This window comes from Leuciscus leuciscus (genome assembly GCF_965113295.1).
Source record: "Leuciscus leuciscus genome assembly, chromosome: 8".
Taxonomy (NCBI): Eukaryota; Metazoa; Chordata; class Actinopteri; order Cypriniformes; family Leuciscidae; genus Leuciscus; species Leuciscus leuciscus.
In genome coordinates this window covers 43,665,607-43,690,728 of record NC_138732.1, presented here as the reverse complement: position 1 = coordinate 43,690,728, position 25,122 = coordinate 43,665,607, and the positions used below count along the sequence as shown (strand labels likewise).

General features: G+C 42.4%; 2 protein-coding genes across 6 annotated transcripts in view; both read left to right on the top strand.

The window, feature by feature from the left end:
- jakmip1 (janus kinase and microtubule interacting protein 1) overlaps positions 1–25,122 on the top strand; it is a 49,026-nt gene that overhangs the window by 6,450 nt on the left and 17,454 nt on the right. For 3 of the 5 annotated variants that reach the window (XM_082177653.1, XM_082177654.1, XM_082177650.1), the window contains exons 2-10: positions 4,165–4,395; positions 8,337–8,831; positions 12,162–12,341; positions 12,443–12,556; positions 12,966–13,112; positions 13,187–13,336; positions 17,624–17,683; positions 18,759–18,878; positions 20,743–20,868. In XM_082177653.1, the coding sequence (XP_082033779.1) occupies positions 4,255–4,395; positions 8,337–8,831; positions 12,162–12,341; positions 12,443–12,556; positions 12,966–13,112; positions 13,187–13,336; positions 17,624–17,683; positions 18,759–18,878; positions 20,743–20,868 (1,533 nt within the window). In that variant the 5' untranslated portion in view covers positions 4,165–4,254. Of the gene's footprint in view, positions 1–1,355; positions 1,486–4,161; positions 4,396–8,336; positions 8,832–12,161; positions 12,342–12,442; positions 12,557–12,965; positions 13,113–13,186; positions 13,337–17,623; positions 17,684–18,758; positions 18,879–20,742; positions 20,869–25,122 lie in introns of those variants that run through there. The other 2 variants (XM_082177652.1, XM_082177651.1) reach the window with 2 other exon arrangements.
- Positions 17,695–18,734, top strand: LOC309504522 (uncharacterized protein). Its single transcript, XM_082177675.1, has one exon. The coding sequence runs from the start codon at positions 18,356–18,358 to the stop codon at positions 18,479–18,481; it is 126 nt and encodes a 41-aa protein (XP_082033801.1). The 5' UTR covers positions 17,695–18,355; the 3' UTR covers positions 18,482–18,734.

Below are 25,122 nucleotides of genomic sequence, written 5' to 3'. Positions count from 1 at the left end.
CTCATCTCTCTGTTGGAGAGACATCTCTGGCTAGATCTGTCTGGCATCAGGGAGAAGGACAGGGCATTCCTCCTTGATGCCCCGTTCTCGCCTTCTGGCCTGTTCGGCGATGCCGTTAATACGGTCGTCCACAGGTTTCAGGAGGTGAAGAAACAATCTGCAGCCTTTAAGCAGATCTCCCCTCGTCGCTCGAGATCTCAGAAGGATGCCGGCAGGGGCCTCAGCCGTCCACGAGCTCCTCACACAGGCAGGAACAGAGAGAGAGCGTTGCTTCTAGAGCTCCCCCTCAAAGAGCTTGTTCTCGCCCGAAGCCTTCAGATAAGAAGACGGATCTGAGGGCCGTACTTCAGGCTAAGAAGGCTTCGGGAAAGAGGTCCTAACTCCAGCAGGGCCTCCGAGGGCTGACCCCCCCCCCCCCCCCCCCCCCCGAGAGGGAGCGATCGAGAAATTAAACGTTTTCACCAGTTTGTGCAGAGAGCGTGGCATGGATCCAGTTAACAGTGCTGGAGTTCCTCCAAGATCGCTTCTCTGCTGGTCTTACCCCGTCCACACTCAAGGTGACGTGGCTGCCTTTGTGGCTTTCCACGCATCGGCTGGTCGTACGGTTCCCCCATGCCCACCTGGGATTTAGCCGTGGTTCTCGAAGGGCTGTCCTTGGCCCCCTTCTAACCCCTGGAGTCGGCCTCAGATAAAACTCTACGCTCAAGATGGCTTTTCTTCTGGTCATCACTTCTCTCAAGAGAGCGGGGTCCAGGCCCTCTGTGTGTCTGGTGCCGGGAGTTTGCCCCTGGGAGAGTTAAAGCCATCTTCACCCTAGACTTGGCTATGTGCCCAAGGTGCCCAAGGGTTACAGTCGTACCCCGAGACATTTTCTAAAGGTCACATCAGGGCACGTTATCATGTTTATGTTATTAGATTCGAGTTTTTGATGTAGAACACTGGTTTAGTATTTTGTGTGAAACCTTTTATATATTTGCTGTTTTTATGTGTTGGATAAATCCATGTTACCTTCAAAGTTCTGTAATAAATATGGTATAAATAAGGTATTTTGGTGGTTACAATGAACATTTTGTCTGGTTAATGTAACATAATTTGAATGTGCCTGGTTGATTATCTCTGACTGTCAAATATGTACCTAGAGTCCTTTATTTGATTACATTTCAGTAAGATCCCAGGTTTTGCAGCCCTCAAACACACAGTAGTGTTTGCTGTGTCAACACTGCTACACCCTGACAGAACTTTCCAGAGCACTTGAAACCAGTCCTGCATCTGTAAGGCTTTAATCTACTTACTCCAACTCTCCACGAGAGGTCACATGATCTCCACAGGGTCACATGACGTGTCCACCCATGACCAGAGAGCGGCTGCAGTCATTTGAATGTGCAGAGATAACACTGCTGTTTAGATTAAGTGCTAACGATATCAGGCCATTAAAGTTTCAAAGGTCGGCAGGAGTGACTCATGTGATGGCAGTGCTTTACTGGAGTGAGTCTGCTCTGTTTTCCCAGGGTGGGATATTTGTGAAGGGTAAATTTGTTCTGCGTTTGTCGGTACAGATACAGTGTAGAGACGCTTAAATCAGACTTTAAAATGTAGTATTTGTGGTTGCTATTATTTCTGAGAAAAGCTTTGTTTGCATATGCCACTCGGTTTGATATTTTAATGCAATGTCATTCATATTTTCATGAGTTTATTTTATTTTACTGTGATTTATATACTATCATAGTTTGTTAGTTTTCAGTTATATTTTAATTTCAGTTTATATTTTAGTGATTTTGTTGTGACTTTAAAAAAATTAAGTTTAAGTGTTTATTTAAATGTATGTATTCAGGTTTCATTTGTTTTCATTTCAGTTTTATTCCGGTTTTTTTGTTTTGTTATTTTTAACAGCTAATTTACGTAAACATTAATAACCCTGGTGTCGCTTTATAACGCTTAAAATAGCATGTTTATGAGAAGCTCTCTCTTCTCTGTGTGTTTTTAAGGAAAAGAGTTCATAGTTTTGTTTTTTTGTATTTGACTTCCAGCGATTTACAACAGCAAAACCCAATAAAGAGTCTTTATTCCCCTGCAGTTTTCCTCTGGAGCTCGACTTTGATGTTTCTCACAGTATCTGCAGACGGCCTGGACATCTGGGAGACGTGTGTGAGAATGTGTGTGTGTGAGAGTGTGTGTGTAAGTGCGAGTGTGTAAGTGAACACACAGTTCATTGATGTTAGTTACTGTTGTGCATTAACTAAAGTTTAGTTTTATAAATGTAGGAAATGTTGAAATTAACAGGTAACATTGAACAATACAGCATTTTTTAAATCATATGTAATGGCACTGAAACCCTGACCCTCTTTAAATATCAACAGTATAAGACCAGTTTCCAGAATCAGATCACGACGGTCGGTCAAGCGTGTGTTTGCAGGTGTAACGTGTAAAATAGTAGCAACTTTACACGCCGCTCGCTCTAACTAAATGTGTGCTATTGTTAGGCGCATATCCAAGTGTTTGGAAGCTGAAGTATAGCGCTTTACTGCATCTAGTCATCAAACTGGTTATTTTATGTGTTCTGTAGTACATTTTCATGTTCATCATCATCTGATTCCTCTCAGTGCAGAGCGTCTCAGGCCTAACAGCAGAGGCGTGGCAGTGCTGATGTGGCCTCTAGAGGGCGCTCTTGTGCCGTGTAATAGACAGATCGGTGCCGATGAATCTGCAAAGCGGATAATAGAGTGGAGGTCACATGACTGGCTAAAACTCACTCCATGCTTTTACAAAATATAGAAGTTATAAGCCGAAAATCATTTAGCACACTTACACCTGGCTTTTTTGGCACAGGCCTAATCATTGAGACATCCATGGTTTTGGCGCTGTGCACGAGTCTGAAAGAAACAGTGACATCATCCGCATTTCTACAGGGAGATTTTTGCATATCTCATCACTTTCCATCATGCCTTCCACTGTGTCAAATCTACAGTACACATTATTAAAATCATTAATAAACATTTGACTATTACTTAAAAGATCAGCTGTTTCATTGGATTTTACCCAGTAATGTGTTTAATCCCTCTCATGCCTGTCATATATTACCAGTTAAAGTCCCCCTGTGGTGAAAATCCAGCTTTTAATGTAGTTTATGTGTGTATGTGGTGTTTTTAATATGCTTTAACTCAAACCATATGTAAATTCATAAGTCGACAGCATTGCTGAGTATTTCCTCCTTAAAACTGCAGTGAACCAAAGACAGTCTCAAACACACGCTTTGAAATCGCTGGTGTTTCTGACGTCACAAACTACCTTGTAACCAATCAGATCAACGTGTGATCGTCAACCAGTGGATCTCTGAGCTGAGTGAGTGAGTGGAGGCGGGGTCATTTGCATATTCATAGAACCGCGCATACTAAATGAGGCGTAAAATTATTGACTACAGGAGGACTTTAAAAGTGCCTTGTATCTTATATTTAAAATAAAATTTTGCCTTGTGAATTTCCCCCCTTTACCGTCTCCTTTTCTCACACTGTAATTCCACATTACCGGTACAGAAAGCAGCCCTCCTGTCATTAACACAGCTTCTCTCTGGTTTACATGCCCAGGGCTTGTTATTTGAGGAAATTTTCACATCTTTAGTTTCAGACACAAAATGTGATATACATATGACATTATGAGAGTCTGTAAGTTGATCAGCGTCTGTCAGGATTGAAAGGAAATGTCTCACTACTTTCGACTGGAGATGAATTACATTGTGGTGAGATTTCCATCGGGAATATTCCCGTAACAGTGATCAGTAGTCCGGTGTAAACAAGTGGGACAGTCCACACACTGCTGAAGAGTAGATATAAACAATACATTTGCATCTGTAGTAAAGTAGTACCATGAGGCTCCACTAGATGGAGGCACACACACACACACCCACACACACACACACACACACTTAGGAGCCAAATTCCAGTGAACAAATGGCACATGTGAGTGTTTGTGAGTGTGTGTTTGGGTGTGTTGGTGTTAGCTGTCGTCCGTGAGCGTGTGTTTGGGTGTGTTGGTGTTAGCTGTCGTCCGTGAGCGTGTGTTTGGGTGTGTTGGTGTTAGCTGTCGTCCGTGAGCGTGTGTAAGGCCAACACCCTCGCTCTCATCGAGAGGAACAGCTGAACACTGACCGACTCTCTCTGTTCCCAGCAGAAGAAGAGCAAGATGCCGGCGCTGGGCTCCATCTCCACTGACACTGAAGGACTGGTGTGAGGTTCGACTGGAGAATCTTCTTTTGTGAGGATGGCTGCGACCACGCCCACTTTAGCCCCGCCCCCCAAGAAGAGCCGCGGGAAGCCAGAGGCGGAGACTCTACAGGCCAATGAGGAGCTGAGGAGCAGACTGAGCGATGTACAGAACGAGCTGCAGCAGGAGAGAGGGAAGGTACACACTCACACACACTCTCTCTCACACACACACACACACACACACTACAGGAGAGAGGTGTAAGGGTGGATCTCCTGCAGAGGTTCAGTCTGCAAGACTGCCGAATGACTAAAGAAATGTTATTAGCAAGATGGGAGAAAACTGCACATTTCTTGTCTGTTCCACCCACTGCCACTTATACCAGCGACGGAAATAAGCGCAGTTACAATAGATTAATATGTGGGAGAGCGTTGCTATAGAGAGTGAGGATATTGTACTGCAATATGTAGCACTTCAAAGTCAATACCAAATCAAAACTAGTTAGCACATTAGTTGTAATTGAAAAGGTTTAATGATAAAATATGGTTATGGTTACACTTAAAATAATAAAAAAATAGATGTATGAAATGATGATAACTTATATTATTAATCTTACCCAGCATGTAAATGTTACCTGAGAGAGAGAGAGTGAGAGAGAGAGAGAGAGAGAGAGAGAGGGAGAGAGGAAGGAGGAGGTAAAGAGAGAGAGCCCCAAGAAAGGGACCCAGAGAAGAAGAGAGCCAGAGCATAAAAAGACACAGAGAAACAGTTTCAATCTTCTTTTATCTTTTCCTGACCATGTGACTAAAACCCAGATGTGAGACATTCAAACTGACCAATCAGATAATTACACTTCCCCCACTGTACTTAAGGTGTGACAATTCATCGACCCCCAAAGTACAAACGTTTTATCCCACAGGCCTAGATCACTATCAGCCCCTCTGTGCCTTTAGGAACTCCAAATGGTCCTTGTGGTGGAAAGAGGGGGTGGAAACAGTAAGGCAAATGTCTTTGTTCATTTAAAATATCTTGGATTATTTTCAATCCTACAGAGGGAAGATACACACACACACACACACTCACTCACTCACTCACTCACTCACTCACTCACTCACTCACTCACTCACTCACACACACACACACACACACACACACACACACACGATGTAGAAATAGCGTAATGATGTAGAAAAAACGCAATGACGTAGAAATAGCATAATGATGTAGAAATAGCGTAATGATGTAGAAATAGCGTAATGACGTAGAAATACGGTAATGATGTAGAAATAGTGTAATGATGTAGAAATACCGGAATGATGTAGAAATAGCGTAATGACGTAGAAATACCGTAATGATGTAGAAATAGCGTAATGATGTAGAAATAGCGTAATGACGTAGAAATACCGTAATGATGTAGAAATAGCGTAATGATGTAGAAATAGCGTAATGATGTAGAAATAGCGCAATAATGTAGAAATAGCGTAATGATGTAGAAATAGCGTAATAACGTAGAAATACCGTAATGATGTAGAAATAGCGTAATGATGTAGAAATAGCGTAATGATGTAGAAATAGCGTAATGACGTAGAAATACGGTAATGATGTAGAAATAGTGTAATGATGTAGAAATAGCGTAATGACGTAGAAAAAACGCAATGACGTAGAAATACCGTAATGATGTAGAAATAGCGTAATGATGTAGAAATAGCGTAATGACGTAGAAATACCGTAATGATGTAGAAATAGCGTAATGATGTAGAAATAGCGGAATGATGTAGAAATAGCGGAATGATGTAGAAATAGCGGAATGATGTAGAAATAGCGTAATGATGTAGAAATAGCGTAATGACGTAGAAAAAATGCAATGACGTAGAAATAGCGTAATGATGTAGAAATAGCGTAATGATGTAGAAATAGCGTAATGATGTAGAAATAGCGTAATGACGTAGAAATACCGCAATGATGTAGAAATAGTGTAATGATGTAGAAATAGCGTAATGACGTAGAAAAAACGCAATGACGTAGAAATACCGTAATGATGTAGAAATAGCGTAATGATGTAGAAATAGCGTAATGACGTAGAAATACCGGAATGATGTAGAAATAGCGGAATGATGTAGAAATAGCGTAATGACGTAGAAATAGCGTAATGATGTAGAAAAAACGCAATGACGTAGAAATAGCGTAATGATGTAGAAATAGCGTAATGACGTAGAAATACCGTAATGATGTAGAAATAGCGTAATGATGTAGAAATAGCGTAATGATGTAGAAATAGCGTAATGATGTAGAAATAGCGTAATGATGTAGAAATAGCGGAATGATGTAGAAATAGCGTAATGATGTAGAAATAGCGTAATGACGTAGAAAAAACGCAATGACGTAGAAATACCATAATGATGTAGAAACAACTAAACTAAACAAACAAACAAACAAACAACAAAACGGATTCAGATTTTAAAACAATAATTAGGTAGTTGTCTGCTTCAGTTCTGTTTGCCTGTTTATGATGAATCATAAATCCAGCATGAGGGAAACTCCACACCCTGAACGCTGTCGCAACGCCAGGACAAATGTGGCAGTTTATGGAATTAGAGGGATTTATTTTACATAATCAACTGATGCAAACATGTCTCTGGAACTGGCCAAATCAGTCTCAGAAACAATGGTTTCACACAGTTTGGTTCGTTTCATTCCTTCCAGCTCATCATCCCTCTCTCTAAACCATTATAAAACCCTGAAGGTTATAAAATATTGACGGAATATGAAGACATTTTGCGAAAGCTGGAAACAAAGACCGGAGAATATGTGCCAAATACTGAAATAGTTCCAATGTAATGGAAGACTAAAACACTGAGACACATGCAGCCTGAGAACATCACGCCTCACGCTTGACCTCGGATGAGATACATATCTCAGGTTTGTCTTTAGCTAAGTACATGTTTAGTTATACATGAGGTTATACAACTTGTTTGAAAACACTGAAGGTTATGTCATGTGACTTGAGTGTATTACCAAGTTAGAACAAGATGAGGGTATGGGAGAACTATGTACATTTTTATAGAGAATATACCTTTTTGTTTTTTTCTAATAATGTCCTACTCTAGACAAGGCGAGTTCATCTATACAACACACTTCACACACAATGGTTTAAAGAGAGTATATTTAAAGAGAAATCATTTAAGAACATAAAATGGATTAGGAAAAGAAAAACTTGAAAATAAAGAAGAAAATAAAAAATGGATTAAAACGAATAAGAGACTTTTCAAGTTTAATTATAATTGTTTAATTCAAAGATTAGTATCTGACATACAAATGGAAATCTGCCCCATAAATCTCCATAAAATGCTCGATTTAAAAAAAAATCGATTTAAAATCCTTATCACGGGCTTGAAGAAGTGATGGAGATTCATCTCCGAACTCACAGTCTAACCAACATTTATTCAGACACCTTTAACACTTCTCACATTAGCACAGTTTATATGAGCAGAACTCAGAGTTATGAACTCAGTTGATATTTGACTGGTTTTGTCCGTCCTTCTGTTAGACTGTCTCGCACATGAATTATGTTGAATATCTGTCAGCTGTTAAATTTAACTACACAATTAGATAATACCAGTTTAGCTCAACCAATCACCAAGCAATGCTTCATTAGCAATTAAAGACAAAACACTTCAGCAAAACATGATCAGCTCAAAGTGTCCCAATCATTTAACTGGAAGAATATTTGGGTATAATGTGTCACACTTTACTTTATTTTGCTCTCCTCACTTACATAAATGAACTATAGTGTCCTGATCACACTAGTGAAAATATCAAAAATGATATCTTGTTCATGAATAATTCTTGGTCTGACTATGAGAAGCGTGATATGAAATGCTGATGTTGACCTGCTGATGTTGTGTAGGTGTGTGAGTTACAGGAACGCCTGCAGAAGAAAAAATGGATTAAAATGAATAGGAGACATTTGCATGTTTAAAACTATAATTGTTTAACTCAAAGCTTGTTATCTGACATACAAATGGAAATCGGCTCCATAAATCTCCATAAAATGCTTTTAAAAATCCTTATCACAGACTTGAAGAAGTGATGGAGATTCCCTTGTGAGAAGCTGATGTGGACCTGTTGTTGTTGTGTAGGTGTGTAAGTTACGGGAGCGCCTGCAGGAGTTACGGGCCCAGCGGGAGACGGAGCAGCACAAGCACTCGGTCGCTCTCACCGACCTGCGTGTGAAGCTCCACGAGGAGAAGCAGCGTGAGGTGGCGTCGGCGCGAGAGAGCCTGTCCCGACAGCACGAGGCGGAGCTGGCCCGAGGGGCCCGGCTCCGAGACACCGAGCTGGCCCGGCTGCAGGCGCTGGTGTGTGTGTTACGGGACGGGGCCAGCAGTGAGCTACGCAGCGCCCTGAAGGAGGAGGCGCGCGAGGAGGCGCGCAGGAGCTACGAGGCGGAGAAGCTCAGACTCGCGCAGGAGCTGCAGGAGGCGAAGACCTCGCGGAGGCAGGCGGAGGAGGCGCTCGCTAACGCCCTGCAGGCGGACCGGGCCCGAGCAGCCGATCTCAGAGTCGCCCATCAGGCCCATCACGAGGAGATCCAGAGGATCAAACGCGAGAGCGAGAGGGAGATACGGAGACTGGTAAGATGCAGGAATGAAGTTAGTTCACGCTCACACTCTATTAGAAAACACGAATGTCGAACGTGAGCTTATAGAACAGTCATAACCTATTATGCTTTTTTAGATATTCCCTACCATGCAGTGTGTAATAGAGCTTTTTGTGAATGTAAAATGTCTGCAAAGTTTTAAAGATCAAAGTGAATCATAAATAAAGTTATTGTCTCCCCAATCACAAGTAGACCAATCACAACAGACTGGGCCATCTGACCAATCAGAGCAGAGTAGACCAATCACAACAGACTGGGCCATCTGACCAATCAGAGCAGAGTAGACCAATCACAACAGACTGGGCCATCTGACCAATCAGAGCAGAGTAGACCAATCACAACAGACTGGGCCATCTGACCAATCAGAGCAGAGTAGACCAATCACAACAGACTGAGCCATCTGACCAATCAGAGCAGAGTAGACCAATCACAACAGACTGGGCCATCTGACCAATCAGAGCAGAGTAGACCAATCACAACAGACTGGGCCATCTGACCAATGAGAGCAGAGTAGACCAATCACAACAGACTGGGCCATCTGACCAATCAGAGCAGAGTAGACCAATCACAACAGACTGAGCCATCTGACCAATCAGAGCAGAGTAGACCAATCACAACAGACTGAGCCATCTGCCAATCAGAGCAGAGTAGACCAATCACAACAGACTGAGCCATCTGACCAATCAGAGCAGAGTAGACCAATCACAACAGACTGAGCCATCTGACCAATCAGAGCAGAGTAGACCAATCACAACAGACTGAGCCATCTGACCAATCAGAGCAGTAACTTCTCATTAATGAGTGAATTTGCAAAAATGTCAGTGTTTTACTGTTATATATTTACACCCCTTTTTATTATATAAAAAAAGATAAATTCTTTGCAATTTCAAGTTTTACAAGAACTATGGCAAACCACTGTGATGCAAGAAGAACTACAGATTATTTTTCTAATAAAACAACATAAACAACTCAAATGTTTTTAAACAAAATATAATAATTGTACATTAACATGCTTTCACTGTCAGGTGTACGTGCAGTGCTCCACCACTAGGTGGCAGCAGAGGGACGTGTGCACTTCTCTTTACACACTGTCCTTTCTCACATTTAGACTATTGGTCTTTGACCTTTTGCTCTACACAACCTTGGCCTGTTGTTAATTAGATGTAGTTTATTTGTTATGTCAATTTATTTTCAAAATGGCTGTTTTCAAACAGGTTTCCCTACTGCCATTTGACCAGACAAACAGATTGTCTCGTACAACCTCTCACCATCAGTTAAAACTTATCTACATATTAAACTTGAATACAAGAAAATACTCAAAAACACCATTAAATGACGTCACCTTTTAAACACCTGCTAAGCTGAACTTTAGGCCTAGTTAAAGTATACAATCCCTCAGAATGGACTTTCCTTGTATCTCATTATCTGTCTCAAACAGTGCTTCTCATGAACAGTCACGGACAGCAAATAGACGTTTTTAGTTTTTTGCACCAATTTGATATTAGCAACCTTATACAAAAGGCCTTGGATCATCAGAGGATAGTGAAGAGAGAGATGTAGATCTGGCTGCCATTAATACAGTTGTGTTATAAATGTGTTATTGGTATGCACCATGTATTGGCCAAACCAAAAGCTTATCAGTATTATTTAACATATACTGTGATTTTAAAAATATATATATATTTCTGAAAGAGTCTCTTCTGCTCATCAAGGCTGCATCTGATCAGAAATACAGTAAAAACAGTGAAATATTATTCTGTTCTCTATGTGAATATATAGTAAAGTGTAATTTATTCCTGTGATCAAAGCTGAATTTTCAGCATCATTACTCCAGTCTTCAGTGTCACATGATCCTTCACAAATCACTCTAATATGATGATTTGATGCTCAAGAAACATTTATGATTATTATCACTGTTGAAAACAGTTCATATTTCTGTGGAAACTGTGACACATTTTATTCTCCAGGATTCTCTGATGAACAGAATGTTGAAAAGAACAGCATTTATTTGAAATATAAATATTTTGTAACATTACAAATGTCTTGACTGTCACTTTTGATCACTTTAATGTGTCCTTGCTGAATAGAAGTAGTCATTTATTAATTTATTTAAATCTTACTGACAGCAAACTTTTGAACAATAGTGTATGGCCAACGTTTCTAAATCAGTGCATCACTAGTAATGACCTCAGTGCTCTGTTTAAGTCCTGCCTGAAATATAAGCTAACACCAGTCCGATAGTTTTGCTATTAGACCCGCCGGAAGGGACGTTTGTGAAATGGAGCAGAAAGCATGTAGTTCAAATTCAAAGTGCTTTATTGTCATTCCAACTATACAGCATTATACCATGGTCTGGGTGAATACTCGATTCTGATTGGCTGCAGGGTGTCCATTAAAAAGTGATAGAGGACACCTAGTAAAGGAGTTCTGGTGAAACTGACTGTTTACCGTTCGAAATTAATAAATAAATGCACCATCCAATAAATGGGTGGGGGTGGGGGGGGTGGGGGTGGGGTGGGGGGTAAATAATAAGTGTCTGATTATTTAGGTGGCTCTGTTAAGGCAGTGTGACCGATGTAGTTCCTGTATAGATGTGAGGGAGGTCCTGGAGGTGTTCTCTGTTGTCCTCACTCCTCTCTGGAGAGACTTCTGGTCTGATGCCTTTACTCGCCTTAGAAAGTGTCGGCGCTGCTGAGCCCTCTTGACCAGTGATGTAGTATTCGTGGTCCATGACAGGTCCTCGGTGATATCAACAGCAGTACCACTGACAGTGAGAGTGTTATGAAGCGTGTGCTTCCTCCTGAAGTCAGCTGTCGTCTCTTTAGTCTTGTTGACGCTCAGTGACAGGTTGTGGTTTCACACCAGATGACGAGCTGGTTATCTTCTTCTCTGTATGCCGATTCATCATCATGGCTGATGAGGCCCACCACTGGTGTGTCGTCTGTGAACTCGATGATGTGGTTCGAGTTTTATCTGGCCCTGTCATCAGGGTGAACAACAGTGGGCTAAAGACAGAGCCTTGGGGGACCCCGGGGTTCAGGATAATGGCTTTAGAGGTTTTGTTCCCAACTCGTTCTCTCTGGGGTCTATCAGTGAGGAAGTCCAATATCCAGTTGCACAAACTGCTGTTGTATTCAAAAGCTTTTTTCCCTTTTGACAAACACATTTTTTTTACATGAGAAATGTTTTTTTACCCAAAGCAAAAAAATTTCAGTCAGTTACTAACTGGCATATTGGACCAGTTTTATACTGTGCCTTAGCTGTTTTTATTTTGTAGTGAAGTGTGTGTGTGTGTGTGTGTGAGATGGAGGAGCTGAAGAGCAGGGACCGTGTGGTGCAGTCGCTGGAGAGAGAGCTGGGAGTGCAGGCGGGTCAGACTCAGCGGCTGCTGCTGCAGAGAGTGGAAGCAGAACGGCATCATGGGAGTCCGAAGAGAGAGCTGGTGCCCTCCCTCGGGGAAAACACAGACTCCAGCATCAGCCAGGTGTGTTCTGGGATCAGAAACGGGAACATGAACACGAGTAACGTGTCAGAGACCTTTTCCTACACACCATCACACAATAAAGCATGTTTCTCCGTTCACAGGAAGTGGAAGAGAGAGACGTCCGCCGGTTTCAGCTGAAGATCGCTGAGCTGCAGGCCGTCATCAGGAAGCTGGAGGACAGGAACACACTGCTGTCAGACGAGAGGAACGAACTGGTACACACACACACACACACACACACACACACACACACACACACACAAACACTCACTCACACACACACTTTGGAACAAAATTTCCCTCAGAAATTGCTAGTAAATTTCACAAATAATTACAAAGAAATTACAATTAACACATTGAATCAAACGTGACATTTTGAAGGAAAATGACTGAAATAGTTTTTTCTTGTAAAATATACTCCAATAATCTTAATTTTATTTACAACCTTTACCACGTTTTTACGGTGTAGATCCAATGTTCTTACATTATTTTTATTTGTTCTCAAAACACTTTTTACTGTTGTTAATATCTGTTAATACCTAATGATGATGGAAATCACAATAAGTCATGTGTTCTGTTAGGCCTGTCTGTAGATCCGCCCCTCTCTCTCTCTCTGTTGCACAGCTGAAACGAGTGCGGGAAACTGACGGAGAGATGAAGCCTCTCATGGAGAAGAATAAACGCTTAAATAAGAAGAATGAAGAGCTGCAGCAGACTCTACAGCGCATGGAGGACAAGCTGAAGACGCTCAGTAGAGAGAACGCAGAACAGGTGTGCTGAGAAAGGCAGCATTAATATTTGTTTAATGAACGTTCATTCAAATCCCTCTCCCTGTGTTTCCTCAGAAGGAGAAATCTCATCAGAACCCGCAGCCGGGCGTCCTGAAGAGACACACCTCTCTGACGGACCTCAGTCAAACCCACGAGCAACAGGAGCTCGAGTATCTGCGCCTGCAAATCAGTGAGCAGCGCGGCGCCATAGACGAGCTCACGCAGGTTCGGTTCAGTGCGCGCATGTTGAGATCATCCCATGTCAGACATGCTTGAGTAGTTCACCGAGAGCAGTGGAGTGAACATGAACCTGATTCACAACACATTTACCTTCCATATTAATGCATTTGTGTGTGAACCTGGGAAATAATTTAGATTTTATCCCTCATGATTTGATTTGCTAATGGAAAGTGAGGCTATGATGCTATTGGTTTACAAAGATAGTAGAAATGGTTAAGCAATTGAACATTTCCATGATAAGCACTAAATAAAGTCTGGAATACACTGCACGAGATTTACAGTCAGGACAAGTTGATGCTAGTTACTGCAGATTTGAGTTGACAGATTTCACAGAAAATCGCGTAGTGTGTGATGCTCACAGATGGCAGCTTTTTTAGCTTGTTTGTTGTTTTAAGCTGATTTTGTTTCGAACACACAGGGCCCTATCTTGCACCCAGCGCAATTGACTTTGTACAACAACGCATGTTTTATTCCTATTTTGCACCCGCGCACAGCGGACTTTTCCCTCCACAGACGCACGCTGGTAATTTGTGGGAATGAACTTGCGCTCCCGGGGGCGGTTCAGCGAAAAGAGGAGGCATGTTCCAGCGCAAACGTTCCCTGGTGCTATTTTGCAGGTTTAGAAAACAATTTCGTTGAGTGTTGCTCATGTTATTCATATGCTATTTTAAGGGCGCATGCTTGGCCATAATCAATGTAGCGTGTGCACAACGCACATACACTTTGATTCTCTCATCTACAAACAGACGCATCAGTTCTCATTTTTGCAAATCATACATTATTACAAGGAAAAATATTCCACACGAGGGAAATCATTGTGGTGTCCATGAAGATGTGAAAAAATAGGCATAAATCTAGCTTACACATTTACCCAAATTATCATACGCCTGTTTAACTGAAGCTAATCTGTGTGTGTTTCTCCATCCCCAATGTCACTTCTCTGTGTTTTACGGCCCTGATGAGAACGTCGGTCTCCTCGGCTGTGAACCGCTCCTGGCGCGCGTCTGGCAAATCCGCTGTTATAATAGCTAGGGATGGGCATTCGATTAAATTTTATTAGTCGATCGTCGGGAGAATTAACGGTCGACTATCGATTAATCATTAATATTTTTATATTGAAATTTATTATTTCTTTAACTTTTTATAAATTAAAAATGCAATGAAAATACAAAAATACAGTTTGTTTGTCCTCGATGAGATCTTTAGTACAAGAAGATCAACTTGTGGCAGTGAAACTGGACGTTCGGTAGACTTGAAGATTCCTGCGGTGCTCTAAACCAGCGGAACCTGCAGCTGCGAGCACCCATGGCCACTTCATCCGTTTTCTGTGATCGGATAGCTATCCGGTCGTAAAAAGACCAAATCTAAATGCCCTCCGAAACGCATTCGAGACGGATTTAAATCCGATCGCTCAAACCACTTTATACTTTATATCTGAGACGCATTCCAGACGAAACTGGACAAGAGTAAATGCATCTGGTTGTTGAAACCACATATGTAAATTTGACTTATCCCAAAAATGATAAGAAATAAACGTGTGAGAGCGTGTTATAGGCTATATGTCATGTTATATCCAGATATGACGACGCTACTTCAACACACATCACCACAGATGAGCATCTATTCATCAAGCTAACGTGCAAACTATCGCAAATCAAAGTGAAAGTCATTCATCAACACACAATCATCTTCATTAAAAGTAAAGAACCGAAATGATCTTACCAGGGCTGTTGCCGCAATATCTTGTTGCGGTCTTTGATTTAGAAATTTTCGCTGATGATCAATAAAATGCAGCTATCAGTTGCATTCGATGACGTGCAACAATTTAAATATGCATATAGCGCGGGAATTCAAGATCGGATTTATATCCGTTTTGCAAAAACACATTTATGTGACCAGGTGTAAATGGAATCGTTTTGATAAATCAGATAGCTATCCGATCTGAGAAAACGCATGAAGTTCCCATAGAACTTCTGCACCAGTCTACTGATTTCTGTTGAGAAAGATAAGCATGTTGACATGATCTGGGATCAGACGCGACCGCAACCTGGTGACAGCCAGTCCAGCCGCCGAAAACACCCGCTCTGAGCAGCCCGGTCTCACCCCAAAACGTCATACTGACGCGTCTTGACCATGCGTCAACATACGACGAAAAGGGTACCCCTTTAACGTCAATATGAGACGCAGACAGAAGCGCACCAGCAGCGCCTCCTAGCGGTACCCTAACGCATACCTAAACCTACCCATAACCCGAATCGTCACACATGGACGTTAAAGGGGTACCCTTTTCGTCATATGTTGACGCATGGTCAAGACGCGTCAGTATATGACGTTTTGGGGTGAGACTGTCAAGCCGGGGCAGCCGGGGACTGACGTTGCCGGGATGCACAGGTACCTCCGCGCTAAAATTAATTCCATTGCTTCAAGACACACTACGCAACGCAACCTGCATTAGTTTAATCGATAACAAATAAACGTGATTAATCGATTAATCATGCCCATCCCTAATAATAGCAATCCGCCATGGAACAAACGTGCCTGCTCTTAAAGGGAATGTGAGATGATGCTCTGATTGGTTTATTTCACGTTACGCCCAAACCACACCTATGAGTAATGAAGCTACTTCAGAACAACACATTTTAGATTTGCGTCGGGCGCAAGAGCGAGATCCGCCCACAAAGTTTCTTGCGTTTCGCGCTTGATACTTGTGTTTCAGATCATTAAAATAGTGCCCATATTGTTTTCATTTGTCACATGACTTCGAGCAACAGAGCATGTGTTTCTGCGTGAGTGTGTTCTGTTGGAAAGTCTGGTAGTGTGTGCTGTGATCCTCAGTCGTTCAGTGTTTGATGCCCAGGTTTTCCTCTGGAACTAGTAACAAACTCTGCAAGTGTATGAAGCCTAGTGTTCGTGTAGAGTCGTATAGTGTGTTCCAGCCGTAAGACCAGGAGCGGTGTTTCCACATTCAGATTCTGTGTCCTGGCCTGGTTTTCAGCTTTATAATGCGTGTCTGTGTTTGTGCTCATTCTCTAATTGGCCTTGCCCTGTAATTACTAGTGTTTGGTAATCAGCGCTGTGTCTGTTAATTAGTTTGTTTTCTTCATTAAGACAAAGCCTAATTAGAAATGAATTACAGCCTCATTTTCTCTTCCCCTCCCTCATGACTTCTGTTTACACACATGCTGATATTACAGTATTCCCAACGACAGAGCGGTGTCGGGGAAACACAGTCTTCGAGAGTTTGGGGTCAGAACGTGACAGTACGTCTTTTACATAAATGCAGTCCTGGTGAGCATAAACTACATTTATACTAATAAGTTTCATTCCACACTAGAGTTTCCAAACGTCTTCCATGTTTCTCGTCCACACTGAAACATTGTTACAGACGCTTAAATCATCACTGCACGTGTGTAAAAGGTAATAAACGCCCGCTGGGATGATATGATAAAGTTCTCACGCTACTCTTCTGGCTCGATCCTCAGGTCAAACACCGTCTGGTCTAAAACACAATCGCCCGCATCTTCTGTCAGCTTTCAGGAATGTAATGTGAAGATTGTCTAAAGTAACACTGTAGCAACACTGTGAAGTGAACAGCACATGCCGGTGTAAATATAGATATCTGTCCGTACATCACATGACTAAACGTGGCTCATCGATTTCAAATACCACAGTGCTCACTACACCACAGCAGTGCTTTCACATTCATCCACGGGGCGTTGATGTGGTTTCCAGATGATGTGTCCAGATTAATATAGAGACAGCCTAAAGGCCTTCTACACGACACCGGTTTCAACTACAAACGGAAACGGCGTTTTGGGGAATTGAAAACGCAACCTTCAAAGTATACGTTTTTAAAAACGATATCGTTATTGTCTGTGTAAACTGTGAAAACGGTGACGTCATGCGTGTGACGTGTTCAGTCTATAGGTGCGTATAGTGTTTCTTTATAAAGTGAGATCGCCATCTACTGGCCTGGCAGCAGAATATAGCGAGTGCAGTCGTGGATCCGTGTGAACGCCGGAAACTTTTTCAGTTTTAGCACATCGTTGTCGCGTGAACTAAGAGACTAGAATAACTAAGATAATAATAATATTCTACTAAGACTAAGATAACTAATGCTAAGAGACTTCTTCAAACACAGAAAATCTTACCGACCCCAAACTTTTGAAATGTGACACTCATTCTGATCCAATGTGAAATGAAACTAGCGCAGAGCGACGACTATGAGGTGTGTGTGTGTGTGTTTAATGTGATGTCTGGATGTGCTTTCAGGAGCGGGACAGGCTGATAATCAACAAGAAGAACCGGAGGAAAAACATCAAGTTACCCAAGGTGAGCTCATCCACAGAAGCTCGTCTCCATCCACATGTGGAAGTTTCGCTCGGGTGACTTCTCTTCTCTGTACGGACTCCGTCTCTAAGCAACGCTCTCCTCTGACTAGCATCGCACAGTAATTGGCCTCTCGAGACCTTTGCTTTCTCTTTCCTTTCTCAGGCATTCTCCAGATTTCTCCTCTTGTCTAAAGGGTCACAACAGTCAAAAACAACTAAACCAAACAACTAAAAAACACATTAAAAAGTCTCAACTAATAAGTCGATGTATGCAGATGTCACTATCCCTGAGTTGGTGTGTGTTTGTATTTACGTACTATAATTTGGGTACAAAATTGTCCCCTGAAAATGACAAAAAACCTTGAAGAGAAGAAGAGAAATCTTGGGAACGTTTGTGGATGTCCTGAATATATGAGATGAATAACGAGGTAAGGTTGCGTGTGGACCTGATGTTGTGATGGTGATCAGGTTTAGTTGTTGGTTCTCCAGAAGTGTTGCTAAGGAGGTGGAGTCAGCAGACGTGACTATAAACTCATCCGACACTGGCGTAACACACACACACATCTGCGACTGTGCTTGAGAACGCTGAGGACACACACACACACACACATCTGCTGGGGGAGATGATGCTGGGGCGAGTGTATTTCGGGGTGTGTGCTTAAACCCGTTCAGTATGAGCGAGTACTTTCTGCTGGTGTTGTATCTCTCCATGTTCCTGTGTCTGTGTGCGCTGGTGTGTCTGTACTTCTCCGGCTGTCAGGAGATGACCTACAAACACGATGGTAAGAGACACATCTGAGGGACCTCTGATTTCATGAGTAACATGAGCTTTTTTGTGGGTTCAGAAACGGGTCTGTGTTTCCAGCATCTGTGGGTATCGCTGACAATCACCTTGATTCCTTCAGTCTGTAAAAAGAAACATTTGTAGTGATGCACTAATGCCAGGTCTGGAAGCAGGAACGGCCGGTGTGATCCTGAAGCTGACGAGAGGAAATCATCATCCCACGTCTCGTTTGCTTCATATCGTGTGAAAGTTAGTGAGTGATTTATGAAGACGTGTATATTCTGTGTTTCAGAGGCATGTTGTGGAGACATATTTTGGATTTGATGAAGAATCTGTCGACTCTGAGACGTCGTCTCTGACATCATATAACACAGATCACACCCCTGCTACACCCGAAGAGGACCTCGAGGACGTATGTCATGATTTACTTCACTAGCTGATGTAACACACTCAAGCATCTCTAATGAGTCTCTTCTGCTCTGCAAAGCTGCGTTTATTTGATCAAAAATACAGTAAAAACTGTGAAATATTATTCTATTTTCTATGTGAATATATAATAAAGTGTAATTTATTCCTGTGATCAAAGCTGAATTTTCAGCATCATTACTCCAGTCTTCAGTGTCACATGATCCTTCAGAAATCACTCTAATATGATGATTTGGTGATCAGTGTTTATAACAGTTGCGCTGCTTCAGATTTCTGTGGAAACTGTGATACATTTTATATAAAAAAACAAAAACATTATAACTATTTTTTAACATTATAAATCTCGTTACTGTCACTTTTGATCAATTTAATGCGTTCTTGGTGAATAAAAGTGTTAATGTCTTTCATCTCTTGACCCCAAACGTTTGAACAGGAGTGTACTTATATCCACCTCTCTTAATGCATATTTTCTTGTCCGTCCTTCGGATGAGACGTAAAACCGAGGTCCTGACTCTCTGTGGTCATTAAAAATCCCAGGATGTATTTCGAAAGAGTAGGGGTGTAACCCCGGCATCCTGGCCAAATTTGCCCAGTGGCCTCTGTCTATCATGGCCTCCTAATCATCCTCATAAACTGATTGGCTTCATCACTGTCTCCTCTCCACCAGTAAGCTGGTGTGTGGTGGGCGTTCTGGCGCAATATGGCTGCCGTCGCATCATCCAAGTGGATGCTGCACATTGGTGGTGGTTGAGGAGATTCCCCCCTTCTATGTAAAGCGCTTTGAGTGCCGAGAAAAGCGCTATATAAATGTAATGAATTATTATTATTATTATTACTATCGATCAATCTTTCTGAGAATTTATTTAATAATTATTTTGTCTCACTTTCAAAATCCCATTGTTTATATGCAATCATCACTATTACTATTGTTTATATTCAGTATTAGTGATTTAAACAAGCCCTGCACTTTTGTTAGACAGACAGGAATAATGCAGTACAGAGTAAAATGATAATATTTTGTGTCCTATGAATACAAAATCCTAGATCATATGTACGAAACGAAACACGCTGTACACCACATAACACCTGAACATCTGATCGGATGAACCTGAGCTCTGCGTGTTCATGCAGTGTTTACCTCAGAGCATGGCTGTGAATCAGGCGTGTTGATTGGTCAGATGTGCTGTTGACTCTGGTTCATTAGTTCTGCAGAGCTGGATAACGAGCAGTGGGTCATTAACTGTATATAACCCTCGACAGTAGTGCTGCGCCTCATTAAAGAAGAGTGCACTCACTGAGTGTATTATCAGACAACTCTATATGTAAAGTTATAATATATAGTATCCAACTTTACTCGCATACATAAGCAATATTACTATATATCAAATCTCAACTGTTTGATTGTTTGTATCTATACAGAATGTAAACTATATTAGCGTACAGCTTTAAGGCATGAGGTTATAAGGCATTGGTCCGCTGGTTATTCCAGTCATCCAATCACAGCCTCTGCTGACGCAGTCACGTGAGGTTATGCTGCGCATACAGGGATTTATTCCGTTTCCATCATAGTTTATGTGCATCTCTTCGTATCGGATAAATGTTTAAAAAGACACTTGTTTTTAATGCGCATTTTTAAAATTAACGCTTATCTTGTTATTTCCATTCAGCAGTTTTTTTTTAAATGCGATATCCCAAAATGCACATAAAAACAGGTGAATGGAAACACAGATTATTACTCGCCCTGCACTGCAAATATAGATATCACAATAATACACAATGTTGATAAGTGTGGATGGGTAAATGATGTGATATGTTGACAGCTGTGATTGACAGCTTGTGTTGTCGGGCAGGTCTTCTGCCGGGAGGAGGCGGAGCTACGGTTCCGTCAGCTGACCCGTGAGTACCAGGCGCTACAGCGAGCGTACGCACTTCTGCAGGAGACGGCCGGCCCGCTGGACCCCGAGAGGCACTGCAGGGTGAGCGCGACCCCACACACACACACACACGCATGATAACCGCACACACCGGTTCTCTTACACATTTCATTTTAAAGGGATAGTTCACCCAAAAATTTAAATCAGCCCATGATTTACTCTCCCTCAAGTCATCCTAGGTGTATATGACATTCTTCTTTCAGACGAATACAATTGGAGTTAAAATGGCAGTGAATGGCCGTTTCTGTTTTAAAGTCCATCAAACTGCATCTATTCATCAGTGGAGTAGAATGGAGGACTCCAAAGGAGTTACTAGGGGGTAGAGTTCAGCTTGGGAACAGCTGTGGGGAAAAATCCGTTCCTAAACCTGCTAGTAACCTACTGCAGCAGCCATGTCACCCTGTAGCCCAAGACCGGTTGCCCACTGAAGCTAAGCAGGGCTGAGCCTGGTTAGTACCTGAATGGGACACCTCCTGAGAAAACCAGGTTGCTGCTGGAAGAGGTGTTAGTGAGGCCAGTAGGGGGCGCTCACCCTGTGGTCTGTGTGGGTCCTAACGCCCCAGTATTGTGATGGGGACACTATACTGTCAAAGAGCACCGTCCTTCGGATGAGACGTTAAACCGAGGTCCTGACTCTCTGTGGTCATTAAAAATCCCAGGATGTCTTTCGAAAGAGTAGGGGTGTAACCCCGGCATCCTGGCCAAATTTGTCCAGTGGCCTCTGTCCATCATGGCCTCCTAATCATCCCCATATACTGATTGGCTTCATCACTGTCTCCTCTCCACCAGTAAGCTGGTGTGTGGTGGGCGTTCTGGCGCAATATGGCTGCCGTCGCATCATCCAAGTGGATGCTGCACATTGGTGGTGGTTGAGGAGATTCCCCCCTTCTATGTAAAGCGCTTTGAGTGCCGAGAAAAGCGCTATATAAATGTAATGAATTATTATTATTATTATTATTATTAGTCCTGGTCCGGAGACTCCTATAGCGCCTCCCAGACGGTACGAGGTCAAACAGTCCATGAGCCGGGTGAGAGAAATCTTTTATGATGTTTCTAGTGGTCGACCGATATATCGGCCGATATTTAGCATTTTTTAAATATCGGCATCGGCCGATACTTTTTTCTGATTGGCCGATGTGTTGGAAGCGGGACTTTTATTTTGACGGCGCTCCTGACTTTTATTTTGACGGGTGGCGCTGGGAACACCAGCGCCTGCTCACACAGCGCTCACTCACATTCTCCCTCTTCATTAGTTTACCATCTCTGTCAGTCATATCTAATACTTTGTTAGACAGAACTGGTAAACAAAGAAAGTAAATGGTATGCGAAAAAAGTAAAGCGTTTGCTTTTATATTATTTGTAACAGAAAAGGTAAACAATCAGGCTAAAATACTTTCTCATTTACTGTCAACATTCAGCAAATGCGCATCTACGTAATTTAAACAAATCTCTGAATATCTAATAAACATTTAATTTCACAAACCTTGCAGATTAATGGAATCCAGCTGTGATATCTGGTGAAGTGTGCGTTTGTAGCCTGATAAACGTGTGACTGCGAGTGATGGTCGGTCCGTGTGAAGTGCGTGAATGCAAACAGAAGATCAGCATCACAGGAGACACGATCGAAAAACTTTAAATCCTTTATTTTAAAATATGCTGTGCTATATCCAGGTGCCCACTGTCATATTCATATCGTTTTCACTGTGTGCTGTACGTAAAATAACCAGTGCAATACAATTACCAGATTACTGAGTGCCCTGTTACAGTGTTTACTTCCTTTTTATTCACATATTCATATATTTGTAAACAATTACTTCATTTGTGAAATTTTTTTTTATAGGATTGCAGATACAAGAAGTTGCCATGTTTATTTTAAAGATTTGTATTGATATTTATTATTGAATATTGATTAAAATAAATGGCCATCGGCCACCCTGCTCTCTAAGATATCGGCATCGGCCATCAAAAAACCAATATCGGTCGACCACTAGTGCTTTCCTGTCACAACGTTTCCTGTAGATGTCTTCTAAGTTTGGGAGTGCAGTTCCTACAATGCGTTGGTCAGTGTTCACCACCCTTTGCAGTGCTTTCCGGTCTAACACAGTACATCTTCTATACCAAACTGAAATCCAGTTGGCCAGGATACTCTCGACGGCACATCGGTAGAAGTTGATCAGGATTTCTGAGGAGAGATGGTTCTTTTTCAGAGTCTGCAGGGAAAACAGGCGCTGGTGAGCCTTCTTGACCAGTGTGGAGCTGTTGATTGTCCATGTAAGGTCATTGGACAGTTCAATCACTAGGAATTTAAAACTAGTGACACAGTCCACTACCTATGGATGTGTGTGTGTGCGCTCCACGTTTCCCCTTCCTAAAGTCTACTATGAGTTCTTTGGTTTTCTTAGTGTTGAGCAACAAGTTGTAATCAGTGCACCATGCAGCTCTGCGGTCCACCTCCTCCCTGTAGGCTGACTCGTGGTAGTTCTTGATGAGTCCGATCACCGTGGTGTCATCTGCAAACTTGACAATGATGCTAGAACCATGTACAGGATCACAGTCGTAGGTGAAAAGGGAATAGAGGAAAGGACTCAGCACACAGCCCTGTGGTACACCAGTGCTAAGATGGAGGGTAGAAGAGCAATGGTGGACTAAACGAACATACTGGGGGGTCTGTTGGTCAGAAACTCCAATAGCCAGTTGCAGAGTAAAGTACTGATACCCAAGTCTCTAAGTTTGATGATTAACCTGGATGGGATGACAGTGTTGTACGCTGAACTAAAATCAAGGAACAGCATTCCAGCGTAAGTGTCTTTACTGTCCAAAATGAGAGAGAACTGAGTGCAGCGTTATGGAAATTGCATCTTCCCTGCTCCTATTTTTGCGATGGGCGAATTGATAAGTATCCAGTGTGGGTGGGAGACAGGTTTTGAGATCCAAGACCAACTGCTCAAAGCACTTGGTGATGATGGGGGGTAAGCGCTGCTGGGCGGTAATCATTAAGGCACGTTACGGAGGAGTTTTTTGGTATTGGTACTATAGAAGTGGTCTTGAAGCAGGCAGGCACTATAGCTCTGCAAGAGACCGGTTGAATAAGACTGTCAGAACCCCCTTTCCAGTTCTCCAGCTCATCCTGAGAACACGTCCAGGAATGCCGTCAGGCTCTGCAGCTTTCCCTGCATTAATCCTGCTCAATGCTGCGCTGACTTCACTGGTCGTGAGTGTAAATGGCTGGAGCTCAGCAGAAAGCTCGATTTTGTTTGTCAGTTCCTGGTTATCCCTTTCAAAGTGAGCATAAAAGTTATTTAGCTCATTAAGGAAGGTGATATCGGTGGATGGAGGAGAGGGGTAAGTAGGTTTGTAGTAAGTAATGGCCTGAATGCCCTGCAACATACGTTGGGAGTTTGAGTTGAAGTGTTCCTCCATCTTCAGTTTGGTGCAGTGCTTGGCCTTCTTCATCTCAGATTAGCTCTGGCTATACTATAGGCCTGTGCGTCTCCAGATCTATAGGCAGTGTTGCGTGCCTTCAGTAAGAAGCGAGCCTCTCTGTTTATCCAGAGCTTCTGGTTTGGGTGATCTGTTCCTGTGTAGTGACACTGTCTATTGTAATGATTATATGATCCAGTATGAAGGAAGTGTAGCTGTCGATGTCTATGTAGGAGCCACAGGTTGCCTCTCCAATCAGTCTGTTGAAACTGGTCCTGCAGTTCAGAGTCTGCTCCCTCTGGTCACACTTTGAGTGTCCACACGTTGAATAAGTGATAAGTACGTGGGAAAGAGGAACAGGGAGATGTGATCTGATTTACCCAAATGGGGGAGGGGTAGTTCTGGAAGCTCCAGGTATGTTAGTGTAAACCTGGTCCAGAGTTTTGTGTCTGGTGTAGCAGGAGACATGCTGGTCAAATCTGGGGAGGACCGTCTTTATGTTGGAGTGATTGAGGTCACCCGCAACAATAAAAGCAACCTCTGGGTGAATTGTTTGTTGTTTGCTAATGGTTGCACGTAGTTCTTTCATTGCAAGGTTAGCATTAGCGTCCGGGGGAATGTATACTGCAGAAACTGTTGTCGATGTAAATTCTCTGGGCATATAAAAGGGTCTATTTAACCATAAGAAATTCCAGGTTAGGTGAGCAGTGACTTCCAGTGATAACAGAGTTGGTGCACCAAGCTTTATTTATATAAATGCACAACCCTCCACCTCTGGTCTTACCGGAGTCTTCTGCCGTCCTGTCTGCCCGGAGAATGTAGCGCTCAGCTAACTCACTAGCGATGTCCGGAATGCCATTATTCAGCCATGTTTCT

Bases quoted from the DNA above. Each gene is read 5' to 3' on its own strand.
- LOC309504522 (XM_082177675.1), top strand. From the start codon at position 18,356: ATGAGCGAGTACTTTCTGCTGGTGTTGTATCTCTCCATGTTCCTGTGT.